Source organism: Monopterus albus, unplaced genomic scaffold (assembly GCF_001952655.1).
Source record: "Monopterus albus unplaced genomic scaffold, M_albus_1.0 scaffold3.1, whole genome shotgun sequence".
In the NCBI taxonomy this organism is placed as follows: Eukaryota; Metazoa; Chordata; class Actinopteri; order Synbranchiformes; family Synbranchidae; genus Monopterus; species Monopterus albus.
In genome coordinates this window covers 11,114,316-11,128,561 of record NW_018127883.1, presented here as the reverse complement: position 1 = coordinate 11,128,561, position 14,246 = coordinate 11,114,316, and the positions used below count along the sequence as shown (strand labels likewise).

At 41.1% G+C, this 14,246-nt stretch overlaps 2 protein-coding genes across 2 annotated transcripts in view; one reads left to right on the top strand and one right to left on the bottom strand.

Annotated features, from left to right (window-relative positions):
- The first annotated feature begins 24 nt into the window (after window positions 1-24).
- On the top strand, window positions 25-2,022 carry LOC109961403 (putative WEB family protein At1g65010, chloroplastic). Its single transcript, XM_020602182.1, has 2 exons — window positions 25-403; window positions 458-2,022. The coding sequence occupies exon 2, from the start codon at window positions 460-462 to the stop codon at window positions 2,020-2,022; it is 1,563 nt and encodes a 520-aa protein (XP_020457838.1). The 5' UTR covers window positions 25-403; window positions 458-459.
- An 8,958-nt stretch (window positions 2,023-10,980) lies between these two features.
- gpr158a (G protein-coupled receptor 158a) overlaps window positions 10,981-14,246 on the bottom strand; it is a 56,109-nt gene continuing 52,843 nt past the window's right edge. Inside the window, exon 13 of the mRNA XM_020602134.1 lies at window positions 10,981-11,014. Within this exon, the coding sequence (XP_020457790.1) occupies window positions 10,981-11,014 (34 nt within the window). The remainder of the gene's footprint in view (window positions 11,015-14,246) is intronic.

The following is a 14,246-nucleotide window of genomic DNA, read 5'->3' as shown; positions in this document are numbered from 1 at the left end:
CTTGTCAGTGAAAGGGACCAGACCGTCATACAAGAGCCATCTTGTTTGACAGCACCTACTGAGGAAGCCGCCTGCCATGTAGACCAACAGCCACAGCCTGTCAACCCTTGTAAAAAGAATGATCTTCAAGGAGTGGCTGACCTAAAGTCCTGCTTGCAGCTCACTAACACAGACCTTCCTCAGCCGCAGAGAGGGCCAGTTAAACAGCAGGAGCAGGACAAGAAACAGAAGACTCGGCGCCAGAAGTCGTCTTCCTCTGTCAAAAACATCTGGGTCTTCGGAGGGCCCATCACACCTGCACAAAAACCAAATGTGACAACAAAATCACAGAAGAAAAGGAAGTCTGCTGTTATTTTTGACACACGGTTAGCTGTTAAAAATGGAGTGACTCCAAACCCACTGCCTGGCATTACATTCTTCTATAATGATGGGCTGAAACTTCAGCAGTCTGCTGAGAAAATGAAGGCACAGTCTGCTTTGCCAGCTGATGCACATTCATCTGGTAAAAATGAAAAACCACCTGCAGTGGAAAACAAAGAACAGTCTGTAGTGACTCCAAAACCAGTGTCAATCATTGCTGAAGAGGAACCACAGCAGGCTGCTGATAAGAAGAGCAGCACTGGATCTGAGGTCAACTTGGATCAACCCAAACAGGCCCTTCTTCAGACTCCTGAGACTGACCTGCATCTGCTCCTAGCCATGAAGGATGACCAGATATCCGATCTGATAAACCAGAAAGCTCTGTGGGAACAGGAGAAATCCTTCCTCCTTAACTGGGTCAACACAGAGGTCCATAAGTACATGGAGGCTAACTCTTGCCTGCAGGCAAATCTGAGCCATGTGCAGAAAATGCTGGAAAATGAACGAAATCATTGGTATAAGGAAAAGTCCTACCTCATGGAGTACATTGTGGCCATGAGGCAGGGCACAAACCTGAAGGAAGAAGAGAGCACAAACAATCTCAATCTGCATGTCGAAAATCAGGGAAGTGAAGACCTCCATTTACAAGACAAGTCTGCAGAGTTTGTCAGTGACAGAGAACAAACTGTCATACAAGAGCCATCTTGTCTCACCGCACCCAGTGAAGAGGCATCTGGCCATGGCGCCCAAGAGCCACAGCCTGCGAACCCCTGGAAAAATAATTTTCAAGGGGTGCCTGATCTAAAGTCCTGCCTGCAGTTGAATAACACAGATTTTCCTGAACTCCAGAGAGGGCCAGTTAAACGGCAGGAACAGGGCAAGAATCAGCAGACTCGGTCTCAGAAGAAGACCTTCAGACAACGTGGTGTCTTTGGATTGTTTGCTACACCTGCACAACAGTCAGCAGTGACTCTAAAACCACTGCCAACCATTGCTGAAGAGGAACCACAGCAGGCTGCTGATAAGAAGAGCAGCACTGCATCTGAGGTCAACTTGGATCAACCCAAAAAGACCCTTCTTCCAATTCCAGGGACTGGCCTACATCTACTCGTGTGCACAAAGGATGGCGAGACAGATGAGCTGGTTAAGGAAAGGGCTGGCTTGCTCACCAAACTTGAGGAGTTGAAGGACCAGCTCAAAATTCAAAAATCTAAGGATCTAAGTCATAGATCACAGTGTAAGGAGGCAATCTCCAACCTGAAGGTAGATTTGATCCAGGCAAAAACAGATCTGGAAAATCAAAGAATCCGATGGGAGGAGGAGAAGTCTCGTCTCCTGACTGAGCACACAGAGGCAGCTTCCAAGCTGAAGGCAACTCTGATTGAAGACCTGGAGAAAAACTTGGAAAATGAACGACGCCAGTGGGAGGAGGAGAGGTCTCGTCTCCTTATTGAGCATGCAGATACATCAATCAGCCTGAGGGGAACACTAATCCAGGTGAAAAATGATCTGGCAAATGAAAGATCCAAGTGGGAGAATGAGAAGTCCCATCTTCTGGCTCAGCACATCAAGGCAGCCTCCAGTCTGAAGGCAACACTGACACAGGAGCTGGAAAACAAAAGATGCCAGTGGGACAATGAAAAGTGCCACCTCCTCATTTAGCACACAGAGGCAATCTCCAGCCTCAAGGCTGCATTAACTGAAACAAAGGAAAACCTGGACAGTGAGCAACTAAAGTGGAATCAGGAAAGGTGTGGCCTCCTGGAGTCTATCAGGACTACGACCCAGGCTGTGACACAGCAGGAAGAACAGAGAAGGCAATGTACAAATGGACTTGTGGAAAAACTAAACAATCTAGAAAATCAGATTGAGGAGGTTCAGAAAAAGCCAAAGAAAACAAGCTTGAAGAAAAGATCTCTCAAGATCTTTAAGAAAAGATAATTGGTGAGCCTGGTTAATTAGCACGGTGGCACAGTGGTTAGCGCCGTTGCCTCACAGCGAGAAGGTTCCGGGTTCGGGCCCCACCTGGGACCTTTCTGTGTGGAGTTTGCATGTTCTCCCTGTGCTTGCGTGGGTTCTCTCCGGGTGCTCCAGCTTCCTCCCACTGACCAAAGACATGCAGCTTAGGTTGATTGGTGTCTCTAAATTGCCCATAGGAGTGCGTGCGTGTATGTGTGGTTGTTCGTCTATGTGTTAGCCCTGCGATGGATTGGCGACCCCCCGCCTTTGCCCGATTGCTGGCTGGGATTGGCTCCGGCCCCACCCGTGACCCCGTTCAGGGACTAAGCGGTAGAAAATGAATGAATGAATTGGTGAACCTCACTTGACCTGCATCCACTCCATCAAGAAAATAATGACTAATGAAAGATAAAAAAAAGTAGAAACATTTTATTTTACAGGTCTGCTACCTCCTCTATCTGTATCAGACCTGTAAAATATACATGCAATTGTGGGCAGCACAGCGGTGCATTGATTAGCACTGTTGTCTGACAGCAAGGTTCTGGGTTTGAGCCCTGGCCGACCTGGGAACTTTCTGTGTGGAGTCTGCATGTTCTCCCTGTGCCTGCGTGGGTTTTCTCCGGGCTCTCCGGCTTCCTCCCACAGTCCAAAGACATGCAGCTTAGGCTGATTGGTGACTCTAAATTGCCCCTAGGAGTGAGTGTGGATATACATATAATAACAAACCCATTTAATAAACAGAAATAAACATGCATTTTAATACACCAACAAAAAAGTGTCTTACTTGACTCCTGACAGTTACACAGTGTCAATCAATGAAGCATAAACTTTATTTGTCAAATAGGTTAAGATACAAGGAATTGGACTCAAGCTAAATGACCTCCAACGTGCACTAAATAAAACAGAAAAAAACAAGGTGAAAGTATGAGGGACTATGTAATAGTCAACTGAGGTGCAATACTCAAATCCTGGGGTAAAATGCATGGTTAATATGCACATATGTAAATTCTGTTCTTGATTATTCAAATACTTGATTCTGTCTATTTTTGAGTACTTGGAATTTATTTATCAGGTGTGTGCGGTGCTTGTTCTCATGGTGTTATGTTGTTTGTTCTCCATTGCTGCTGAAAAACTGAAATTTCCCCATTGAGGGATCAATAAAGTACCTACTACCTGCCTACCTACCTCACAAATGTGAGGGTTTGCTGCTATTCTCTGTTTCATATTGTTAATTGAATACCTGTGCTAAGTGAAAAGAAATCTGAAGGTAGGAGTTCCACCAAAGGGGGATGCCAGACCCCGGTGGCTTGCTCCTTGTCGCCGTATGTCTGTCTGTGGTTCAGCTGCACTATGGGTGATGTACAGTAGGCCCCAGTTTCTGAAAAGGAAGAGGAATATGTGCTGCACAAATTCTGATAACTTTCTTAAATGGTCCAACAAGAATCTGACAATGTTATATGAGTGCAATGTGATTTCTTATTGATGTATTGAAACAGGAAAGGTTTGTTGTCCACTTACTTTAGACCACATAGTGCATCTTTGCTTGCTACTGCCATACTTCTTTTATTGCTTTCCGAGGTCAGTAAGGTTTCATTTTATACCTGTTTCTTGTTTCCCTTGTCTAATCTTATCTGTTGAGTACTGTGAAACACCATGGCTACAACATTACCTCCACAGTATGATTCAGAATTTTTCAGTACAAATGATTGAGAGTGAATGACGAACAGTGTGTGAATGACCTCACATTGGTCTCTGAGAGAAGCCACCTCATTCCCATCAATCAGCTGCCTGCTCGCTACCTGGGGGCAGAGACAGTGAAGACAAAGCACAGTTACCTTCTGGAAATTGCTATAATTGAGTGATTAAGACCGATGATGTCAAATGAACGTCGGATGGTTTACTTAGCCTTCATTCAAACACATCAGTATGACTCACTAGTGTACTGGCCTTGGGCTTTGTGCTTGGCATCTGTGCTCATGCTGCAACAGTCCCTGGTGAAAGACAGTGATGGTGGTGAGTCACAAAGGGTGTTTTTGTACAGAGTATAAAATCAAAACACATTGGATTACTAGAAGAGTGGACCTGTGTTCATATGTTCCTCACTGGATGCTGTTTTGTGGTGCCTCCACTTTTGCCTTAACGCTGCTGGGGCCATAATTATTGTCATGTTCATCATGAGCTCTGAAATGGTAAAATTCATTTACTGAGCTGACTTGAAGGAGATTTTAGATTAAATGACATTTATCACTGCACATTACTTACATGCTGGATCCACTGTTGTAACAAACTAAGCATACGCATAAACTTTAAGCATAAACATAAGCATAAGTTTTATTGCCAAGTATTTAAAAAATGCAAGGAATGTGACTCAGGCTCAATGGCCCCTGATGTGCACAACATAAAAACAGAATAAATAAATACAAAAAAATATATACAAGTTAAAAAAGCCTGGGGGAAGAAGCTGTCTCTGTGACCTGTGGCACTGTCCGGAGGGGAGGAGTTCATGTCCCACTTGTGTACAAATCCTCCATGGAGGGCAGGCTGGCACCAGTGGTTTTCTCTGCAGTTCTGACTGTTTGTTCGGTTGCTGAGCCTTTAGAGTTGAATCAGCAGCTCCTGAGGCAGGTTGAATTTCCTGAGCTGACACCTTCTTGATGATAGTGCTGAAATTGGTTGTCCACCTCACCTCATTGTGGGTTCAGTGTCTTGCCCAAGGACACTTTGACACATGAACTACCGGCACTACTGGGTGGGAGACGACTGCTCTACCCACCGCACCACTATCACCTCCTGAAAAAGTGGAGTTTTTCTCCAGGTCTTGGATCAGAGTTGTCTTCAGTTCAAAACTGAAAAGAGCTTGATTAACATTTGTGTTTGGATGTTTTTGGAAGTGGATCTATGAGGATATTTCCCTTACACCATGTGACTGACATGTCCAAATAGCAATTCAATGGTGCATTTTACTCTCAGTGCCATGCTTCTGGACTAGGTGGGAGACTGAAGCCTTGTGATACCTTTTTCAGCCCTTCAGTTCAAATGAGGTAGTTGTCCTTAACCACAAAGTCATGGTTGTTCTGGATGGGAGTGTAGTTTGATGGTGTGAGGGTGACGTTGGTGATTTTCCACCAGGCTGTCAGAGCAGGAGCTATGCTTTGAAGCAGGACTGTGTTTCATAGCTTGGCTTAAAAACGAACTGTGCGGAGTCTAAGCCTCCTTGAGTTTTGGAGTATAGGAGTGTTTTATTCTTCCAGAAGGATTTATAGAGGGAGAACCACTGAAAACAGATTATTGGGAGTATTGGCATTTTGATGGTTTCTATTCTGCCCAGAAGTAACAAGTTCATCCAGTGAGCTCATCATTTATTGTTTTGAACAGTGAGGTGAAGTTGAGACTAAACAGCTCTGACAGCTTGGGGGAAACACTGATGCCTAAATATATTATGTGACCAGTGCACAGTGGGACAGGTGATGTATGGGCTGCCACATCGCAGCTGTTTGTACCTAAGGGAAGGATATTGAATTTAGTCCACTTAATAGAATAATACGAAATTTTAGAGAAGGGCTGATGGTTTCCTGTGGTGATGATCGAGGGTTATGTGAATACTGTAATCTATCATCTCTGTAAGGTCTGATCTTGTGTAGTGTCTCAGGTGTTTGAATTGGTTCAGTATTGATATTTTGACGAATGACTGCTGCTAGGCTCAGTGAAAATGGTGAAAAGGGAGGGGAAGAATTGTCGTGTGCAATGGGAAATTTTGTGATGTTTGTCCATTTGTGCTAACAGTGACCGATGGGGAGTTTTATATAATATTTAACTTATTTATAAAAGATTCCCCAAAGCCATCATTTTCCAAAGTGTTAAAGTTCTAATTCACTTTGTCAAAAGCTTTTCCTGTATCTAAGGAGACTGTTATAGTTTTTATTATGTGAAGAGATGAGTAACCAGCTTGACCTGGGTGAATTGTGGACAGAAAGACTTTTTTTTATTCTGTGAGATGCCACTTTGCTGATCTTTTTGTGGCTCTGTTGATAAGTGTAATGGGATGGTAGCTGGAGAAGTGGTGTTTTTGTTAGGTTTAAATAGAAGAAAGATTGTGGCAGTGGTCCTGTCTGCTGAGACTCTGGAGTTTTGTTTTATTTCAGTTAATAAAAAATGGTGTTAGGATAGTCTAAATGTGCCCAGAAGACCTCAGCAGGGAAGCCACCAGGTCCTGTTGCTGGTCTATTTGGTATTTGATTGAAGGTAGTACTTACTTTTTTGTTTGTTTGTTTGACAGGGACTATACAGATAAACACTTTAACATAAAAGTAAGTAGAGCAACAGATGGAATATATATACAGTATGCAAGTATACAGTAAGTACGGGCGTCTAGCTGAAGCTAATTTGCAGCTCAGTGTCAGGTAAAATACAAGGGGAACAAGGATGTCTACACTTGGAATCATGTTGTACAGCTTGTGTGTTTTAACACATAATGTAGATCTACCTGTGCATGTCTGTTTCTCCTACTAGGTGCACACAACCCCTCTTTGTGAGTCACTCCTGTCCCTTCACCACCTCCTCCCTCCCCCCTAACCATCCCTACAGCTGAAAGACAGATGAGTCAGCAACACAGCATCCTGGCTTGTGTGATAAGTGATAAGCCTCCTCTCATCTTTTGTCTCATCTACTACCCGCCACCGTCCATCTCTGCCCCCATGGCTCTGCCACAAAAGGCTATGATTCATGCACAGATTAGTGTCTGAGGTTTAAAAATAAGCCCCGCCAAGCTGGATGTGTCCTGCAACGACAACACAGAAGCACGTGTAAATCCAGCCATGATCCTCACCTGCACCACTTGACATCAACAGGGCTCAGTTTGCAGTTGGATGTGAGTTATTGTTCTGTCATTATTGAGGTTTAACTGAAACAAAAATTATTTCTGCCAGTAAAGTTTTGTTTATATACAAGTTAATCCATTGTTTTTAAGAGGATGTCGTCCATAACATATATAAAAGTTGCTAGAATTTTATTTATTGTAAAAATATGCACATTTACTTTTGTTCTGCACCCAAATGAAGAAACACAAAGACAGTGCCAGGGAGGCGAGCACAATGATTTAATAAAGAAATGATTTAATAAAGAAAATGACAAAAAAAAAAACTTAAACTGGTGGGTTAAGAGCACTAACTCCTGCCCCAGTAACAAGAACAGACCTGGAAATAGGAATTGTATTGGCAGCTCCATTCAACCCAGGTACAGGAAAAGACGAGGCGTCTACTCTGTGTCAGCAACAGGAACCAACTGGAACATGCCTGACACACCAAAATATGAATAAGCATCAAAAACCTCTGTCATTACCCTTGTCATGGTGCAGAAACAACACACTCAGAACTTTAAATGTTAAACTTGCTCTTTCTTTCTGGAGTCAGCATTTGATACAATCTTCTGCCGTTTGCACAGTCTCCATTGATCTTTGTGCAAAAGACCACAACAAGCCATAAAAGCATTTCAGGACAGTGGCCAAGATGCTCATATCCTGAAGCGCTTATGATGTACAGGGATTTTAAAGGCCAGGGTTTCTGTCATGTCTACATGGAAAAAAAGCAAACAAACCTGAGACAGAGATGATTACTAAGCATAAATGCATCATGTGAATGTCTTGTATTAACCTTCTGAAGGATTGCAAATATAGTAAAAAGAGAGAAAATGTGTGATGTTCAGTGTTCTTACAGCTTGATATGCAAATACATTTTCAACTATAGTAAAACATACAATATTCCAAACCAGTGAACACAGTTAATTTTCATATAAATATTTATTGCAGAGGAGGTATCTTTTATGTACATGCTATCACAATATAACACAATATAAATCTATGAAATATTCCCATATATTGATGCTATAAGCTTGTCATAGAGCAATAGTTATAACAAGCACATAATACAGTGGGCTAGGGACAGTATCACTCACTATACAACTTGGAACAGTTCATTTAAGGTCACTGTTTTTTTTCTCTTTTGTTCTAACAAGGGCAGTGAAACATTGGTCCTACTAATTTCTTGAATTCATGCAGAAGCCACGAGAGCAAGATTTACAACATTACAGCATTGAATAGTAGTACTAACAATAGTAGTTGTATTTGCCATTGGGTGACTTGGACTGGTCACAGGTTTAAATGAATGCTGCTAGCCAACAGAAAGCATCAGGGTAAAGATAAAGACTGGTGGACAAAGAGTTACAAGACACAGTGTCATCAATATTAAGATGGTACAAGAACAATGGTCTCAGTTTGCACACCCAAGTAAACTGGCTGAGGTTCAAATGTTCACAGATTTATTGATGATACCACTAAAATACATCGAAAGTCTCCAGAGCAACAGACAGTAAGACACTGGCTATGCTTGCACAGTATAACACAGAGACAGCTATGAACTGACACTAAATTCTGCAAATAAAACAGAGTAGAATGGCTGCAAAAACTGTGACATAATTTCTACTATAACAGTGGGATACTGCACCACATTATTTATACTTGACAAAGTTTAACTGCTATCATGTTTCCTGTAGTGCATTTTGTGTACAAATGCTTAAAATAAACAAATAAAAAATAAGCTTTCACAGCAGAAGATATATGTTTGTTGCCTGATAGTGTCATAAAATATTGCTGGGTTTGGTGCCTTTTTTTTTTTTATTGTAAATAAATTGTTTGAATGGTTTCACAGCCTGTATAAGCTCAATCTAAACTTATGTGGAACATGTAGCCTAAATAATTATCATGAAATGAACATCAGCTCATTCAAAATTTTAAAAGAAATTTTTCTGTTTTTACACCAGGGGTCAGGATTCGCTGTATATTAACATTCTCCATCTGTTCCCCCCCACAGGTCAATGGCACTGGTAATTTCTCAGCAGGTAAAGGCAGTAATAGAAGATGTAACATATAAATCATGTAGAACTGTGCCACCAAGTTACAATATTCATCACCTGATTTTATTCCTCTTGAGCTGTGCCAATGAAATTTAACAATTTATGGATGGTGTTAAACTTATCCCAATTTGAGTTGCGTCAAGAAGGGCATCCAGCGTAAAACACATGCCAAATGTATACATGTGAAGAGTTGATTCGCTGTGGCGACCCCTAACAGGAACAGCCGAAAGTGGTAGTAGTAGTAGTAGTAGTAGAACTAGTAGATGGATGGTGTTAAACTGAATGAGGACTTAAAATTCTCACTGATGAGGACAGATTTTTATAACTATTTGTAAGGACTTCTACAGAACTGAATATTTTGTCAAGAGGAATTTGAGAGCTGTTACAGGTAATTACAATCAGTGACAACAGTCTCACAATATACAATGAATTACTGTAGATGCTTTAATACAGTTTTCCTCACAATACTGCAAGTATTGCCAAGTGTTTAACGATTACTATTTTGAATACAAGTGGGAGAATGCTTTTCATTTCCCAGGATGTATAGTGCATGATAATTATTTAGACATTTTGATACAAAACACTGAACAAATTAAAACCTGCCAAAGGTTTAGTCAGGGTTGAGAAACTGACAACCACTTTGCCGAGTCTAATTCTATAACTATTAGCATAATTAATCAGTTGGCTTTAGCCTACTTTGTATTAAAACATGAAGAACATGCTAATTGTGAACTTTCAATATGGAAATGCAAAGAATATTTAATGCTTACTTGGGTTTTATTTTTTATAGTTATGACCATTGTTTCTTTCACTTGATAATATTGTACTCCAAGTAATTGCATAGATTTGAAAACAAGCCTACATCACTACAACAAAGTCTGACAGTAAAAGAACTGGTCACATGATCAGACAAGCTGTAAACAAGTTTGCCCAAACCGTCTCATTTGGAGATGAAACTGGAAATGTCACCAAACCAATTAACAAAATCAGTTTAGCATTCAGCACTCACTGAACTGTAGGCCGTTCTTACCTCGGTACTCCCTAATGTTCAAACAGCAGCCCATTCCCTACAGAATGCTTCAAGGTGACCTACGTAATCTGCCTCCTCACAGGCCAAGAACTGCCAACTGGGAATGCCAGTTCAAGATCTGCTCCTTCCTTCAGCTCTTCTCTGCTGAGTTCTGGAAGGTGTTTGGTCAGATGGTCATTGGCAAGCTGCACAAGGACTGGTTCAGTTATGCCAAGGTGAGAGGAGAGTCGTGGACTATTCTAGTAGACATCACCCAAACTTTGGGCTACCACTCAAACCTCTGCTCTGAAGAATTGTCCACCTTATCTGCATTTTCAAGTGTTCTAATGGGGGCATTTCTTGAGGCTGGCATGTGTGTGGTTCACACACTCTTTTTGATCTGGCAGTGGTTTTGGTAGGAGACAATGGGGAGACCCTGGAGTTTTTGATTGTATGCTCTGCATGTTTCCAGCACATCTCACATAAAGCCCCTGCTTGACTCCTTCATTTCTTGCCAGTCACATATCATAAATTGGACTTTATCACCGAACTGCCCCCACTGAACGGTAATACTGTTACTCTTACTGTGTTGAGCCACTTGTATACATTGACCCGTTTTATCTCTTTACCCCAGTTCCATAAAGCCGATGAGATCATGGAATAAATGTTAAAGTACATGTTTTGGATTTGTCACATCTATTTTTTGGAAAAGGTTTTGCAGATATCTGGGAACCACATTCATCCCTTCATTCAGATTCCATCTGCCGTCCAATGGCCAGACTGACCGGACAAATCAGGAGTCAGAGACAGCACTGCGCTGCCTCTCTTCAGAGAATCCCACCTGCTGGCCTTAGCAGTTGCTTGGGGTTGGATATGCTCAATTTGTTTTACCTAGCTCCTCCACTGGCATGTCCTTCTGCTCTCCCCAGAGCAAAGAAGAAGAAGCATGTGTCCCCTCTGTGCAGGCTTAAATCTGCCATTGCCACCAACCTGGGCCAAAGCCTATGCCGATCTACTTCATGTTTCCTGAGAGCACCTACAGTAACTGGTGATAGACTCCAGTCCCCCAGTATGTCCCTGGGTATCTATCTTGTTATCATCTACTAAGTATCTTTCCCTGAAAACGGATTCCAGAAAATTAGCTCCTCAGTTTGTGGGACTCTTTTCCACTTCCAAAATGATGAGATCAATCCGGTGGCATGATGATTCACCCCACATTCCATGTTTCTCAGGTCAAGCCTATAAGTTCCAGTCTGTTGGTTGGTTGTTTCTTGATTATTGGACTTATTCTCTGCCTTTTCCCAATCTGTAGCTCTGCTTGTTACTAATCATTGAATGTCTTTTTAACTATGATCATGTTTACCAATGCCATTAAAGATAAACTGTCTAGACTGAATCCTTTGATTCCCAGTCATGCTATCCTTACCTGATCACATGGCAGCCCCAGTAAAAGGGCAAAAACATGGATGAGCATGACACTGCTGTACATACAAGTCAATCAACAAGACTACTTTACAAATCAACATTCTTAAATTGTTGTAAAAATGTTAAATGACATTGACAGGACAGATACATCACTTGCTCTTAATTTTATAGGGTAAAACAAAACTATCAACACATTGTCAAAGAAAAATAGTGTTGGCATACACAACTATTCCAAGTATGGTGGTTCAAAATTGAGCCAGAAAGTTGCGGTATAAGCTTGAGCTTTGTTGTATTGATATTGCCTCAAAGAAAATTGTAATACACCGGTATTCTTCTTTAAGCAGTGGGTTCTATCAGCTGTTTGCAAAATGAAATTGGTGACCGGTTTGCCTTTTACTTTTGGTGTTTGAGACAGTGAATGATCATGTATCAGACTCCAGAGATTAAACTCTTAGGGTACTGCAATCAATTTTTACATAAATTAATAAAATTGTGTCCACAGACACTTACATAGAGTACACACACCCACACACACACCCACACACACACTTTGCGCAAGTCAACACAAAGGCCCATGCTGGATTCATAAACAAAGCTGGTGCAAATTATTTCCTGTCATCCATCTGTATTTCTCCATCCCTACCTTTTACAACATATGTTTAATCCATTTTGACACACATTCATGTTAATGCTACTCTCATAAAATCTTAACCATCCAAAATTAGCTTTTGTAAATATAAAAGCAGGAAAGATAAATGCCTCTGGTATTAAAAACGTAAACTAAAACATTATATATTTGTCAGTACAGTACCTGTTTTAGTTGACAAACCAGTAGGGTCTAACTACTCTTAATACCTGGCTGTGCATGCTGTTTATATAGTTCATCACAAAATGCTGAAGAAGCCACCACTTGCTTTACTTCAGACTCATACAAGACAATGCTAGTTATGTAGGCACATACAGTACATCTCTGCAGACACGGAAGCATTTTAATCTGCTGAGTACTACAATTAAATAGATCTAAACAAAAATATGTCAAATTTTGGTCAGTGTGTGATATCCTTTGTGATATCATGCCATGACTTTGAAAATAAGATGAAATATACAAGAAGAAGAGCCTGTCCACAGCTCTTTCTTTATGAAATTGGCTAAAGTGCTATAGACTGATTTCCTTCCCTCAGTGCTAAGGGTTAGACACAAAACAAAATAATTTTACCAACTAAAGACTGACATTCCCCTCTTCGCAAATTCTCCATTATTCTTTGGCTTTCCGTTTTGTGGTTCAGCCTTTAACTCATACTTATTTTTCTTAACACAAAACAATATTTTTGTCTATACCTCTAGTCATGCCATATCCTAGTCCAAAAAACAATGATGTTAATGCACAAAATAATGTAAAAATGGACTGAATACAGTACATGACAAATGCTGATTTTCAACATTGCTCAAGTGAAAAGGTTCAATTGAAAGTTGCATAATTAGTCTAAGATTTATATTCAGGATTATCCTGTAATAATCTGGAATGCTCATTATGACTTTTTTGTAGTTTTTGTTTTTTGTTTGTTTTGTACATTTTACTGGTTTTCACAATAGGTAAAACAGGAATAAAACCTCGGAAAGCAAGGCAACTTGTGAAACTTCATTTACTTTTCTTCCAAGTCGCCGCACTAATAGTAAAAGATAATATTTAACAAGTTCAAAGTGAAAAAAGTGTACAGTGTATATCTATAACTATAATTTCAGTGGTCCATTAAGGAAGTTTGAGTGTCATGCATTCTTGCTTGATGTGCTATCCTCAAAGTCCCAGGGACAAACATCTGCCATTTTAGCAGCACCCGCAGCCACGCCTTTAGTATTTGGATTGTTCTGTTTCACTACAGCAGCTCTTTTGTCTGTACCTTTTTTGTCTGGTGTATCCTCAAAATCCCAGGGACAAACTTCAGCCTGCTTTGCTTTGGATGCTCCAACATTTGTGCTTTTCCTTTTTTCTACCAGCAGCTCCTCCTGATGACTTTCTACATCCCAGGGGCATACCTCAGCTGTTTTTTGTTGGCTCACATGTTTCTCTGAAGATTTACTCTTGTTCTTTGCTTTTGTTGTACTTTTCTCATTATCATCATCTTTTGATTTTTCTTTCTCAGCTGTTCTTGGGAAAGGGGTACCCTTCTTTTTTGGAGGGGATTCCTTGTTTTTGTACATTTGAGAGGGACTAGGTGTCCTCTCACAATCTGGAGATACGGCCGGACCATCATAGTCCCAGGGACACACATCAGCTTTTGATATTGGTGGCTGGAGTGAGCTTCCTACTTTGAATAGATCCAAAAGGGTACTTCTCCCTCTCCCATCCACTGGAGAGTTTCCTTTTATCTGCCTTGTCATATCTGGTGAATGGGCTAACTCCGTCTTGTGAGCCTCTACAAAGTCCCATGGACAAATACCTGCCCGTTGTGTTTTAGAGCTTTCTACTGCAGAATGAGGCTGCTGGAGTTTACTGATTTGGCTAGGATGACTAGATATTTGTTGTTTTGACCTTTCTACTTGACTAGCATTATTCTCACCTCCATCCTCCCATGGACATACTTCTGCT

Coding starts and splice junctions, on each gene's coding strand:
- LOC109961403 (XM_020602182.1), top strand. CDS start 460: ATGAAGGCACAGTCTGCTTTGCCAGCTGATGCACATTCATCTGGTAAA.